The sequence below is a fragment of the Leucopleurus acutus genome, assembly GCF_964270905.1.
Source record: "Leucopleurus acutus genome assembly, chromosome: 19".
Lineage (NCBI taxonomy): Eukaryota > Metazoa > Chordata > Mammalia > Artiodactyla > Delphinidae > Leucopleurus > Leucopleurus acutus.
Genome location: NC_139161.1, coordinates 2,243,002 through 2,258,313, shown reverse-complemented (window position 1 = coordinate 2,258,313; position 15,312 = coordinate 2,243,002). Strand labels below are relative to the sequence as shown.

At 39.1% G+C, this 15,312-nt stretch overlaps 1 protein-coding gene across 2 annotated transcripts in view; it reads left to right on the top strand.

Annotated features, from left to right (window-relative positions):
• ABCA5 (ATP binding cassette subfamily A member 5) overlaps positions 1-15,312 on the top strand; it is a 62,329-nt gene that overhangs the window by 35,445 nt on the left and 11,572 nt on the right. For both annotated transcript variants that reach the window (XM_082860864.1, XM_082860863.1), the window contains 9 exons: positions 2,431-2,600; positions 5,125-5,252; positions 5,646-5,783; positions 7,963-8,076; positions 9,400-9,570; positions 10,544-10,657; positions 11,048-11,182; positions 12,540-12,614; positions 13,392-13,483. In XM_082860864.1, coding sequence (XP_082716990.1) covers positions 2,431-2,600; positions 5,125-5,252; positions 5,646-5,783; positions 7,963-8,076; positions 9,400-9,570; positions 10,544-10,657; positions 11,048-11,182; positions 12,540-12,614; positions 13,392-13,483 — 1,137 coding nt within the window. The remainder of the gene's footprint in view (positions 1-2,430; positions 2,601-5,124; positions 5,253-5,645; positions 5,784-7,962; positions 8,077-9,399; positions 9,571-10,543; positions 10,658-11,047; positions 11,183-12,539; positions 12,615-13,391; positions 13,484-15,312) is intronic.

Genomic DNA, 15,312 nt, shown 5'->3' with positions numbered 1-15,312 from the left:
TAATTTTTGAATTACTGTCATTGCATTTAAATTTTATTTTGCATTTACATTTTTCACAATTGTTTTGCCTCTGTTACTAATATTTATGACCATTTTTTGGTAAACAGCAGGAAGAATAAGTTTTATCCTTATTTATCAAGGTGAAGAAACAGAAATATAAAGAAGGGCTTACAGCGGGTAGAACTGGGATCAAAATGACGTCTTTTCCACTTAGCCGTGTCTCTGTCAGTTAGGTTCCCATGGGCTACTAGACGCTGAATTATTTAGAAGTAACGTTAAGTACTTTTATACACCACGCTATCTTGTTAGATCCAGAATGGCGGTAGAAATAAAACTTAATAATCAAGAATAAGAGGGGCTTCCCTGGTGGTGCAGTGGTTGAGAGTCCACCTGCCGATGCAGGGGACACGGGTTCATGCCCCGGTCCGGGAAGATCCCACATGCCGCGGAGCAGCTGGGCCCGTGAGCCCTGGCCGCTGGGCCTGCGCGTCTGGAGCCTGTGCTCCGCAGCAGGGGAGGCCACAACAGTGAGAGGCCCGCGTTCCAAAAAAAAAAAATATATATATATATATATATAAAGAATAAGAGTTTTGTTATATGTTTGAAATATGCTGAATTCATTTGCTTTTTGCCCAGACTTATTCAATATCAAAGAAATGTCAATCACGTATCTGATTTATTCCTGTGTCAGCATTAGTGAGAGAAAAACCTTTGTTTAAATCAGCATGTGTCCGTTTATTTAATTGAATACTACTCTCATAAAATACTCCCTGAAAAGTAATAAAAGAATCTCGGCTCCGGCTGCCATAACAACAGCAGAAGTTTATCTTCTGGCTTGAACAGCAGAAGTTTATTTTCCCACAGTTCCCGAGACTGGGAGTGAGGTCAGGGTCCACATGGTCGGGTCCTGTTGAGGACTTCTCCTGGCTTGCAGCTGGGCACCCCCCCCGCCCCCTCGCTGTGTGTGCACACAGAGAAAGAGCCACCAGAGAGCAAGCTCTCTGGTGCCTCTTCTTCTCAGGGCACCAATCCCGTCATGAGGCCATGCCCTCGTGACCCCATCTGACCCCGATGACCTGCCGGAGGACTCATCTTCAGATGCCATCGCTTTGGGGCGTAGGGCTTCTGTGTATAAATTTGGGAGGAGGGTGACAGACATTCAGCCTGCTACAAGAAGTGTTCCATGGTCAAATCTGTATTGACCATGCATGTAGAAAATATTATAACTTACATTTCCTCTCTTAAAGATTTGTCCATTAGCATATAAAAACACATGAGCCGTTCTATGCTAAAGAAATTATTTCAACTTTGTTTAACTTGGAGTTTCCAAATATTTTTTAATCATGAATTTTGTTTTTAACCTAAAACACCCACTAACTTATTATGGAACTAGAGTTCAACGCAGTGTGCTTCTGGCAGTGCTGATATAGGTCTACTTACAACAATTTAAGAATGACTTAAAATTGTAGGGTTTCTGAAAATTATAAAATGCTGATGTGTGATAACCTAAGCTCTCTCTACCCACTGTTGTGACACCTGTCACACACACTGTAGAGATTTTTTGCAGGCTGAGATGAAAAGTTACCTGTCTCGGGTCTTCCCTGGTGGCGCAGTGGTTGAGAGTCCGCCTGCCGATGCAGGGGACGTGGGTTCATGCCCCGGTCCGGGAAGATCCCACGTGCCGCGGAGCGGCTGGGCCCGTGAGCCATGGCCGCTGAGCCTGCGTGTCCGGAGCCTGTGCTCCGCAACGGGAGAGGCCACAACAGTGAGAGGCCCGCGTACCGCAAAAAAAAAAAAAAAAAAAAAAATTACCTGTCTCTCAGGTGGAAGGGCATTTTGAGTGGTTATAGTAGAATTATGTGCTGGGCCAGCTGCACATTATGGTCCTTATAACTCACTGTAGAGGAGAAATGGAAATTGATGTGGTTAGGATGACATTTCAAAGATACCAGTCATCTGAAGTTTTCACTGTATTTTTATTTTCTTCACTGTATCTAAAATATTTTGGTATCATATATTTTCTAAAATATTTGGAGAGTACATAGGATAGAGCTAGGGCAGGAAATAGTTCCTTCAGGAGAATAGAGATATAAATGTGACATAATGTGTATTTTTTTTAAAGTTATAACTACAGGTTTACATGACCTATAAAAATTTCAGGGTGGCTCTGATCTAAAATATACTTTTATAACTTTTAATTTTATTATTGAATATTGGCTTTCTTTCCAACATTGTCATGAGACCATTTTGGAGAGTCGAATTTCTACTCCCAAGTGGGAATTTTTCAAGTTTTTTTTTTTTTCCTTTTCTTTTCTTTCTTTTTCTTTTTTCTTTTTTAAATGAGTACCTTTTAACTGTCATGTGAAGGAAGATTGTTTTGTAGATTTATATATTAATGTGCCTTGAACTGTGTATTTTTTTTCCTTTCAGGTTGCTTCTGCTTTTAATTTTTTTCGCAGTTCAGATTTTTATGTTTCTGGTGCATCACTCTTTTAAAAATGCTGTTGTTCCTATCAAACTTGTTCCAGACTTATACTTCCTAAAGCCTGGAGATAAGCCTCATAAATACAGAACAAGCCTGCTTCTTCAAAATTCTACCGGTGAGAGTATGTGCAGGTTTGTGAATGTGTGTTGGTGGGGCCTGGGGTGAGAGGTAGATACAGGCCAGAGATTTGGATTTTAGAAATATATATATGTTAAAGGCGTGGTCTGTGTGCATGAACCTAAATTAAGTAAAACTCCTCACTGATGCTGAGTAATATATTACAGAAATGAAATTTTGGTTTAAGTGTAGATGACAGTTTTTAAAATATTCTGATTTATACTGTATATAATCATAAAATTTCCATTTTTAAGAGTAGCGAAATTATCCTCAGAGCAGCATGTTTCATCTCAAAGTTTATGATGCGCAAAATAAACTTCAGAAGTTGAAAAACCCTCTTTAGAAAGAGTTACAGCATGTAATATTTATGCAGTTATATATCTAAATAGAAGTGTTTAAACAATTTTTAAGGACTATCTGAAAAACTAGAACTAAGGACAATTGTCTTAGAAATCTCTATGATCAAATACATTAAATCTGTAATGGATATTTTTGGACTTGCTATTGATTCTTTTTATTACATAATTAAATCAAATATGAAAGAAATTTTAAAACATACGGCTTTGCGCAAACCTCAGGATAAATTTTTAAAAGCCTGATATAGGACTTCCATTTTCAAAATATTAAAACCTAATTCAGAATTTGACGTGAATTAGACGTTTCTACACCATCTCCCATCTGTGTGGATAGTTTATAGTCCTGAGGTTCTTGAAGAGGAAAGTGAGCTGCTCTGTAGTTCACAGTAAAGCAGACGCAGCTTCCTTTGCTTATCTTGCTGAACTATGTTGGAAAGTTGCATTTCGTACACCCTTTCTACACGCACAAATTCTTTGGAGTTTAACATTTCCCAACACTTCACCTGTATTGTAGTATCTTTTCTTTTTGATTCACTATTAACTGAAAAGCTTTGCCCGGTGTTAAAATAATAGTGATAGTTAGGGACAGTTACAGATGGCCGTTACAATCATGGCTCTTCAATTCTAGCTCTCTGTTTTTATTCTTTTGGAGGAAGAAGGTATTTAGTGATAGAAAACACTCTTGAATAGAAAACGTTATGTTTCTCAATTTATTGCTCCCATTAGAATTCTTATTTTGGTTTTAATGTACATTTCACATTGCTGAAAGATAGTACTACATGGAGCCTTACACTCTGATATTGTGACTTTTTTTGTGTGTTTGGGAATTGTACATTATCTCAAGTATTTCTGCTTGGTGTTCACTCTTACTGATCTGCAGCAATTATAGTATTTTCAAAGTTTTGTCCCATCTGTTAATTTTAGGTATTTCTAGAGTTGCTTACATCCGTCTGTCTTTCTATCTGTCTATCTCACATTTTCCTAGACCTTGTTGTTGGTCCTAAAGGCACATTTCCTTTAGTGTTCAGTGGTCTCTGTGTGTATGTATTGGGTGGTCTCTTATCCTCCTGGCAAAGCTTTCTGTTATTACAGGTGATACAGTTCCTTCAGTTATAACAGAGCCCTCTTCTCGAGAGGACAGAGCCTCTCTGGCATCTGGAAATGAGAGATCAGTTAAGGCACTAGGTTGGGAGTAGATGTCCTATCACTAGAAGCACCCTTCTTTCTGACACTCAGGTTTGTTGCTGAGTCTGAGCCACCGGCCGTGCTGCTCAGTTACTGCTAGTGTTTTCCTTTGTTTGGTTTTGATTTCTCTCGAAGCCACACTTGTCCGTCCTTGAATCCTGGCTTTTGTGATGGACAGAGAAGTGTTTCCACTCATCAGGCATGTTGGTATAGATTTAGACCTCGGACAGGATTCAGACGCTCCCCCTTAGCTCCAGGCTATTTAGAGAATATAGATGGAGACCTGGTTATGGGTTTTACTATTTTAAAGTAGTAACGCAGTTGACATTTATACTGTTTGTCTGTTCAAATCATGCAGCAAGCCTCCAGGGAGTGATGCCACGTAACTCCACACCCTGGCTCCCACCTCTCTGAGCGTGGCATGTTACCTTGTTACATAAAATTGCCAGATAGATTTGTACTCTTACTGTTTGACCAGATCTCACATATTATAGGTACACTCTGAATGCGAGTAATATCAGTAGCAGCGGCAGCAGCTGAAATTGGCGCAGTAGCTGTGTGTCAGGCTCTGTTCTGAGGTCTGCGTGTCTGGACCTGGATTTGAATTCATGCTGACTGGTCCCAGAGCCAATGTTCTTAATCGTGTCTTAGCTAATGGAGAGAAAATACTTCTTCAAAAAGAGAGCTCTGGGCTTCCCTGGTGGCGCAGTGGTTGAGAGCCCGCCTGCCGATGCAGGGGACACGGGTTTGTGCCCCGGTCCGGGAAGATCCCATGTGCCGCTGAACGGCTGGGCCCGTGAGCCATGGCCGCTGAGCCTGCGCGTCCGGAGCCTGTGGTCCGCAACGGGAGAGGCCACAACAGTGAGAGGCCCGCGTACCGCAAAAAAAAAAAAAAAGAGAGAGCTCTAAATGTTACTAAAAGCCTGTGTCTGTTTCTCATTTAAACTGATTCTTTGTTATTTGCTTATCTTCTAATACCAGACTCAGATATCAGTGATCTTCTTAGGTTTTTCACCACCCAGAACATAATGGTGACAATGTTTAATGACAGTGACTACGTGTCTGCCGCTCCGCACAGCGCAGCTTTAAATGTGATGCAGTCAGAAAAGGTAAGAGTCGTGTGTGGGATTAAGCTATTTCCTCCAAAATCAGTTGTTTGCTGATTTGACCTTATTAGTTGGAAATTAAAATTTACTTTTGGAAATAGCTGGCTATGTTTACTTAGAATATATTTTATGCCCCGATGGAGGACCAATAAATAAAGCTCTGAAGAATTTAATTATTTTTATGTCATTTTTTTGTTTAAAATATCAAAATATCTAGATTCCAAACCAGGTTATTTTTATCTATCATTGAGTATTATTTCTATGATTTGTTGAACCCGTTTTCAGTACGGTTAGTGAGAGTTAACTTAGCTGGTGAGAAAAGCTTGGTACATAGCCATCATATAGTCATTTATATTTCTGTATACTGTATAATAACTCTATTTTTTTGAATTGTAGGACTATGTTTTTACTGCTGTTTTCAACGGTACTATGGTTTATTCTTTACCTGTATTGATGAATATCATTAGCAACTACTATCTTTATCATTCAAATGTGGCCGAAAGCATCCAGATCTGGAATACCCCATTCGTTCAAGTAAGCAAACTTAAAAATAGGTGTGCGTGTGTGTGTGTGTGCATAAAATAACTAGTAAGAGCCAAGTGATAATAACCGATGAAATCTGTAGAAGTTCATCTTGTGACATCTCCTAGTCTTAAAACTTGAGCTGGGGATGGTTCACATCCTGGGTTTAGGAGTCTGTAGTATGAGTTCGCTTCATGGTCAAGGAGATTCTGTCTTGGTACTGATATTTTTGTAAAGCATGAGTAGTTTTTATATTAGAGAAGAAAAATTTAGACAATTAAAAATGAATATTGTTCATCGGAAATCTACATGCTGGGTATTGAACCTTGAGAAGTCACCCAGTCATTTTTCCTCTAGGACAGACTGTTGGATTATAGATACGAAAAGCCACTTAAGTCTCCAGGGAAACAGTCAACATTTTGCTCTGAATACTAGTATTGTTTTTCATATGTTGAAAAATAAATGGACAGATATCTTTCGGTAATAGCATTTTCTGCTTTCTGTTGCCATACTGTTTTTCAAAAGCTTTACTGAGATGTACTTCAAACACCATCTGATTCACCCATATGAATGTACAATTCAGTGGTTTTTATTATGTTCATAGAGTTTTGCAACTCTGTGTTAAAAGACGTGACATACTCTATCACTCTTGCTTTTGTGAGGCATCGTATTTCTTACATTTTGGGGGTAAAGCGGTACATAGTAGTAGTATCAGTCACCAATTTTGAGAATATAGGCAGAAGAGAGATTTTGGCTTCGTTTTGGTAGAATGGAGATACTGATTTCAGCTTTGAGCCTGTGGAGGGATTGGTTATCCTGGTGGCATTTGAAGGTATGAATCTGGAGAGATTTCTGGGCAGGAAATAAATATTTGTGATAAATATTTATTGTGATAAATAAATATTGTGTCAGCATTGCATAGGTGATATAGAAATCATCATCGAAGTTGTAGATCATCCCTTGTGATTTTTGTTGCTGTTGTTGTGAAATATTTCAATCCTACAGAAAGTAAACAACTGTGTATATAGTACCCACATATTTCAAATGTTAGTATCTTGTTTTTTCTTATTTATTAAAACGTTAAAGACACAGGTGAAACCTCCAGTGCATCCCTCCCCGGTCTTCTTTCCTCCACAGTTCAAATGTTTAATTCCTGTGCACGTCTTTATCATGTTACCACATTTGTGTAACTATTTTGTAACTATTACAAAAGATCTTGCTTCTTAACATTTTCCATCAAACACTGACATACAACCATACCGTTGTTTAAAACCAGAGGGAAAGAGTGAGACTTTTTAAAGTTCCCTATTCACAGATACAATCTTGTTCACGTTCCACATTTTTTCCCCTTCAGTGATGAGATTCTGTGTAATTGAGTCCAACTGTCATCTCATTAATCTCCACTTCTTGTGCTACTCAGCTTACACATTTGTTGGTTCTGTCTGGGTCTTCCACTGTAAGGTACCAGAGTTTGGGACAAATTTGACAACGTCATATGGCATGAATTAAGGAACTGGCTTTATTGCTAGAAACTCGGGAGGCCAGGGCCGACAGAATGCAGCCTCTTTCCGCATCATCCCGTGGCATTGAGAGTGGTTCTGGGTAGTTTGCATTTGGGGCACCAGCTGTTTACTAGGTTGTCTGGGAGCGTTTGCTGTCCGCACCTGGATCCAAAGGCCTATCGGAGTTACGGTCCCCCCTGCTGGGAATAAGCAGCTCCTGGCTCCGTAGGAAGCTGAGCTCGGGTATGACTTTTCCCAGCGGAGAAAAGGGGGGTTCCTAGATCCCAGCTGACTTGTAGTCCAGTCCAGGTACTGGTGAAGGCATCAAGGTCATTCTGAGAGAGCCACGTTCGTTGCCTGCGTAGAACCACTGGGAGACAGGTTAACTGTGCTTCACGGACAGTATAATTTTTAACTAAATGGTGAACCTTAATTAATATGCTATATTATTCTGTGTACTTCCGTAAGAAAATGGAAGGACAGTAATTTGCTCAGGATCCTATAGCTACTTAATGTGTCAAACTGGTACTATAGCCCGCTGACTCTGCCACCTGTTGCTTCATGTCAACTGCTGTCTAGGGTAGGTATCCTAACATGTTTCTTCGGAGGTTTTGATAGTCTTTTAGAAAGTAGTAACATGATATAAAGTGATTCCCAGTTCTATTTCTTATTCTGTGGTTGTCTTTCAGGGAATTACAGACATAGTTTTTAAAATCGAGCTGTATTTTCAAGCAGCTTTACTTGGGGTTATTGTTACCGCGATGCCACCTTACTTTGCCATGGAGAATGCAGAGAATCATAAGGTAATGACTCAGTTAAAAAATTACAGGTGCAGTTGACTAATAAGAAATCTTAGACAAAAAGTTAGCCTACCTTGTGTGAGTGCAAGACTTCTGTGCAATCATTATTTCAAGAAGTAAATGGAGTATAAATACATTTATTACGGTAATAGTAGTAACTCTCACTTATTATTTGAGGACCCGTCATGTGCTGGGTCGTATTCCATGGTGTGGATCTGGATTGTTTCCAGTTTTAACTATTATGAATTAAGATCCTATGGACATTTGCTTTAGCTTTTTGTGTGAATGTAAGTTTTCATTTCTCCAGGATAAATGCCCGAGAGTATACTCGCTGTGTCGTATGGTGATTGCATGTTTAGTTTTATAAGAAATTGTTGAGCTGCTTTTCAGGGTGGATGAACCATCTTGCATTCCTACCAGCAATGTGTGAATGACAAAAGCATGGATTATCCAAAATCATCGCGTTGGACGTGGTCTATGTTTTTATACCTATATTGAAATTTATATTTTCCCTCTTCTAATTCATTGAACACGAAAGTTGTCCATTTCTTAAATCATTTCTCTTCTTTGTCTTAACTAATATTTATAGCCCACTCTTCTCTTACCTCCTGTATGGCTAGCTCTTTCTTATAACACATTTAATTATTATGAACAGATGTTTCATAGATGACAAAAATCAACTGAATAAGATTGTTAGGTGTTTGGATTTATGAAGGATTCTTAAATTTTCAAATTAAATAACGAGAGGGTTAGGAAAACAATGATCATTTAAGTTTACTGTTTGTACACTTGCAAATGCTAGTCCCTTGTGGTGATAAGAAACAGCTAACATTTTTTATACACAGGAGTGTGTAAAAGGCTTTCAAATGCATCACCAGTGCTTTAGCTGAAAGCCCTGTGTAAATCAGCAGGTACTTGGCCATTTATTAGTGTTTTCATGAAAGGTCAGTATTTAAAAGTGAGAAACCTGTTTTTCTCTCTATTTCCACAGAATTTCCAAAGCAGTTATGTTTTGGCCGCTTACTGTTTGCACAGCTATAACCCCCATGACACCTTTTACTTTATTTTAGTTTTGTGTTTCTTAGCAGCACTGCTGTATCCTGATGCTGAAAAATTCTGTTGAAATGTTTACACCTCAGAAACAATGAGCCAGATTACAGGCTAGATAGAATTTATATTTAGCTGTAGGAGGGCTTTTATTACCTGTAGACAGAATGTGACCTTTTTTGTTGATGTAAAATTAAAAGTTCCACAGTCATTTGCTAGAGTTTTTCGTTTGCAAGATGTTTAAAATGACAATCAGTTTTTGCCTTTTTCTTTTTTTAGATCAAAGCTTACACTCAACTTAAACTTTCGGGTCTTCTGCCTTCTGCATACTGGATTGGGCAGGCTCTTGTTGACGTCCCCTTATTCACTGTGGTTCTTACTTTGATGTTAGGCAGTTTATTTTCATTTCATCACGGATTATATTTTTATGCTGTCAAGTTCCTTTCTGTGGTAAGTTAACATCAGTTGTATTCATGCTATTTATAAATAAAATGTTATTTTAAAAAGCTAGATCTTTATAAATGTGATAATTGTCTGATTGAGTAATGGTGACGTTCCAGAAAACAGAACCGACATCTGTTTAATTTTTGTGTACGATACCTATCATCAGTGCAGTTTATATTGCCCTGAGTGATTTTTAAAAACAATAACTTTACCATTATGAAATAATTCCTTGAAACTGAGGTGGTCTTTCATGTAGACTGCCTACTTGTATGTAATCAGGAATACTTAAACAGTCCTTCCTTTAAATGTCTTCTTTGTCTCTGTGCCCAAAAATAATTTCACAGAGAAGAAGCTCTTTTATTCCATGATTTAAAGTATGGCTTCAAATACTAAGGAAGAGTGTGATTTGTATTCATATTCATATTCGTATGTCAATGACTGACACTAGATCCTTTCCTATGAATCATATTAGAAAAAAGCGAAAACAGAGCTTGGTAGGTTGGGGTTGCTGAAGGTCCACTTAGGAGCTTTGCCAGAGGCCATCCTGACCTTACAGATTAATTTCCACCTTATAACTTAATAAATGTCTTTCTTAAAAATTTACAAAGTGCATTAAATGCTGTACAGTAAAAGGAAGCTAATAGTTGATGGAGATGATAAAGCCGTAACCAGCCATGCTTGCTTTTCATAATAACATGGTAAGAGACAGTATTTTACCTGGCATAAAAAAAGAGCTACAAATAGTATTTAGTTTAAATGGCTTATTCAAGATTGTGTTAGCAGGTAAAAACATGAGCTTTATTGATTTAGGAGAAACTCCTCAAGGAACTAAGGTTTCCGTTTTTTTGGAGCGATTTGCTGAGCAATGAAACTTGAAGAGTAATTATTCCCTAACGATTTAATGTGACTGGTATTTTACATCATATATACGGTTAGCTACTCATATTTTTAAATAAAAATACACATTTCTGTCTTCCAGGTTTTTTGCCTTATTGGTTATGTTCCATCAGTTATTCTGTTTACCTATATTACTTCTTTCACTTTTAAAAACATTGTAAATACCAAAGAATTTTGGTCATTTATCTATTCTGCGGTAAGTCACATTTTATATTATTTTGTCTCAGCTTTTCCTAGCGCGTTATTTGAAAGTCATGAACTCTTTTCATGGTTATACTGGAAGGGTTACTGTGTCTTTTCTAAGTGCAGAGCTTAGCTAGCTAGCAGCGTCTGTTAGTGTGTATGTTCGTCTTCAGCCCCACCCACTCCATGAAGGGATGATATTTTGTTGCATTTAACAGCTAGCATGACAAGGATGCCAGCTACAAAAAACTGGTATCAGCGCTCTGACACTTTCTGGCTAAGTATCTGCTGTGGTTCCAGGTTTTATTAGAAGATTAAAGACATAGTTAATGCTGAGGCACCCAGTAAGTTTGTTTGAAATTGCTAAACGTCTTTTCACTTGTTTTCTCATTTTTTTCTTTAGACAGCATTGGTTTGCATTGCAGTCACCGAAATAACTTATTTTATGGGATATACAGTTGCAGTTATTCTTCATTATGCTTTGTGCATAGCCGTTCCAATCTATCCGCTTCTAGGTTGCCTGATTTGTTTCATAAAGGTAGGTCTGTTAGGTGTTCTAGTATTTTTTAAAAAGGGTAAATAATTACTGCCTAATCTTTGGGGTCTTAGCTCTTGTACTGAAGTGGTAAAAAAAAAAAATGTTGACTGCTAGTACTTGCTTTAAATATTATTAATGTAGCAGTAAATATAAAATTACTGTGGAATCTTTTCAAGCATGTTTCTAAACTGCAGATTCTCAAAGGAGAAGGACTGTGTTCATTACATGGTCTTTCATGCCCAAAACAATGTACATAAATTAGAAGTATGATCTGACTGCAGTCCATATGTTTTGGACTGGGGAGTTTTGGGGGAGTGTTTTGGGGGAGTTTTTCAAGTGTATTGTACTATACAGGGATGAGGAAAAATGAAGTTTGAGCGATTTTTTTTCAAGAAAAAAATAGAGGAACAAATTAATTTTATTAAGCCTGGTTAATTGAAAACAATTTCTGTGGTTAGGAAAAAAATTAAGTGATGAATTAATTTAGGACGATTGCTGATTAATTCTACTGACACACCTCCTTACCTCTCTCCCTTCCCTTTTTTTGGCTTAAGTTTATAATTTATACCTGCTCTGATAGGCATATTTTGGGGTGAGGAAGATTTTAATCTAACTACAAAACATGGCTATAAATATTAACAGGTAGCTAATTTATAGAGAAGACGTGTTTGCTGTTAAATACATGTTTTTCGTTTTAACTGAACGTTTCTACACGTCGCAGCTAAAAGAAAATTGGTTCCTCTGCGCACAGCGCTTCCGACACCAAACGTGTGGGTTTTCCCTGACATTCAGCAGTTCTGACACTGACCAGAGTTAGCGCAGACCCCACGGGTTCAGGGCTCAGTCCTGCAGGCAGCCCCCCGCTTCAGATTCCAGTCACGGGTCGTGGGTCCCCAGGCCACCCACGTCTGTCTGACTTGGACCCCTTGCCGGGGGTCAGTACTTTGCTCTAGAACTGGCTGACAGGGCCCAGAAAGGTCCCAAGGGCAGAGCTCCTGTCCCTGTGCAGTTCGGAGAGAGTCGTCCTCCCAGCATGTTAGAGGCTTTGTGGAGGTCCCATGACCCGGGCAGGATGAGCTAATCAGTCTCCACGCTTTTCTCCCCTCCCTGGTGGTGGCACCTGGGGCCGGAAGTTCCAGCCCTCTAGTCTGGCTGGTCCTCTGTCAGTCCGCCTCCATCCTCCTCTGAGAGTCCCCTCATTAGCATAGACTCAGCTGAGGTTGAGAGGGGCTTGTTTTATACGATGAGAATTCCAAGGGTTTTAGAAGTTCTGTGCCAGGAACTGTGGTCAAACACCACATTTCATTATATCACAGTATCACAGCCACATATAAATTTTCAAAATGTTTTGTCTTAGATTTCTTGGAAGAATATGCAAAAAAAAGAGGACACCTACAACCCATGGGATCGCCTTTTGGTGGCTGTTATATCGGTAAGAAATAACTGTGTTAGCATGTTACCTTATGAGTGGTTTGGTCATATGGTTTTAACTCTCTTTTTAGTTTTTATTCCATTGCATAAAAATGAAGGTGCATGAGAAGTCAAGTGTGTTAGTTAATGCTAGCTAATATGCATTTCACTTACTGAGTACATCCACTTTAATGTACTTGTGTTTTTCACGTCGTTAATTCTATTTAATGATAATTCTGCCTTCCATAGAAGCAAAAACAAAGCTTTTTTAAAATTATAATTTATGAAGCTGACAACAGATGAACTTTACAGAGGTAGAAAAGTATGTGAAGGGTCATTTTACTAAAAATCAACCTTGGTTTGTATTAACATTTATTCTTTTTTTTTTTAACATCTTTATTGGAGTATAATTGCTTTACAATGTCGAGTTAGTGTCTGCTGTATAACAGAATGAATCAGCTATATGTACACATATATCCCCATATCTCCTCCCTCTTGCGTCTCCCTCCCTCCCTCCCTATCCCACCCCTCTAGGTGGTCACAAGGCACTGAGCTGATCTCCCTGTGCCATGCGGCTGCTTCCCACTAGCTATCTATTTTACATTTGGTAGTGTATATATGTCCATCCATTAACATTTATTCTTAACTCATTGTATGACATGCAAAAAAAAATTGTGATGAAGTTTTTCAGTGATGGAAAGGAACCTGATGTATGTGGTTTTGGTTCTGTTGGTACACGGGGGAAAAAAAAAAAACCCAAAATGATTCAGTCACGAGCTGTAACCTGTTTTCCTTTTAGCCTTACCTGCAGTGTGTGCTGTGGATTTTCCTCTTACAGTACTATGAGAAAAAATACGGAGGCAGATCATTAAGAAAGGATCCCTTTTTCAGGTCAGTTTTTTAAATTTCAGGTTTAATTTTTTTTAATTAAAAATTTTTTTTTTTACTGTATTAACAGAGTTGTGCAGCCATCACCATAATCTGATTGCAGGTCGTTTCCATCACCCCCAAAAAGAAACCTTGTGTCTGCTGGGCACGTCCTTCCCCCGCTCAGCTGGCCCCCAGCCCTGTGTAATCACTGATCTACCTTCTGTCTCCATAGATCTGCGTATCTTACACATTCCTTTCAATGGAATTATGCAAGGTGGGGTCTTTTCTTGTCTGGCTTCTTTTACTTGGGCGTAACGTTCTGGAAGTTCATCCACGTTGTAGCATGTGGCAGTACCTCATTACCTTTTTGTTTGTTTTTGCTGAGTAATATTACATTGTAAGGATATACCACACTTGATCTATTCATCGGTTGGTTGGCATCTGAGCTGTTGCCACTTTTTGGCTACCATGAGTCATGCTACGATGCACATTTGGGTGCAAGTATTTGTGTGGACGTATCTTTTCATTTCTCTGGGGAGGATACCTAGGAGTGGAATTGATGGGTCATTGTGGGTCAAGCTTTATGTGTAACCTCTTCAAGAACTGCCAGACTGTTTTCCACAGTGACTGCACCATTTTACTCCTAGGAACGGATGAGGGTTCTGTTTTCTTCACGTTGTTGCCCATACGTGTTATTGTCGTTTTGATTTTAGCTGTTCTCGTGGGTGCACATTAGTGTCTCATTGTGGTTTTTATTTGTACTTCCCTGATGGTTCATGATGTGGAGTGTCTTTTCATGTGCTTATTGTTCATTTTTATATCTACTTCGGAGACATGTCAATCTGAATCCTTTGCCCATTTAAAAAATTGGGTTGTCTTTATATTATTGAATTTTGAGGTTTTTTTAATATATTCTGGTTACAATCTCTTATCAGATATATTTTAAAATATTTTCTCCAAGTCTGTGCATTTTTTTCCAAAGGATGTTTCAAATTTGAAGAAGAGTTATTTCTTGAAATATGGCCATTGGTACCAAATTGGTTCTGAATTTCTTTTTTATATTTCTCACGTATTTGTTTATTTGCTGAATATTCACATTCTGGAGAAAACTGGAAAGTATTGGAAAACCTATAGTGGTTATTCACTAGCCACTGGACCCGCCCCTCATCCATTGAGGCAGAGTGTCTGGCTCTCCTTCTGTGTCTTTGCCTTTATTCCTGCTCTCGTTTTGGGGGAGATTTCAGCATCCACACAGGTAACCCTTCCAACATCGTAACCCCTCAGTTTCTGATTTTCTCCAAGCCAGGGACTTTTGTCTCTGTTCCACTTCACCCTCTGTTTGCATCAGAGCCATTGATGATGCTACATACTCATCCCGTAGAAACTCAGCTCTGTTTTAACGCTGTTTGGCAGCCCTACGCCTTTACCTACTCAGCAGCTTCCTATCTTTTTCTTTTTTTTCTTTATTTACTTACTTATTTTTTGGCTGAGTTGGGTCTTCGTTGCTGTGTGTGGGTTTTCCCTAGTTGTGGCGAGCAGGGGCTACTCTTTGTTGTGGTGCGCGGGCTTCTTATTGCGGTGGCTTCTCTTTGTTGCGGAGCATAGGCTCTAGGCACACGGGCTGCAGGAGTTGTGGCTCGTGGGCTCTAGAGCGCAGGCTCAGTAGTTGTGGCGCACGGGCTTAGTTGCTCCGCGGCATGTGGGATCTTCCCGGACCAAGGCTCGAACCCATGTTCCCTGCATTGGCAGGCGGATTCTTAACCACTGCGCCACCAGGGAAGCCCCCTCCTATGTTTTTCTTTTCCATCGTTCTCGCAGGCCTTCTTTGTATCCCTCAGGTTCTCAGAGTC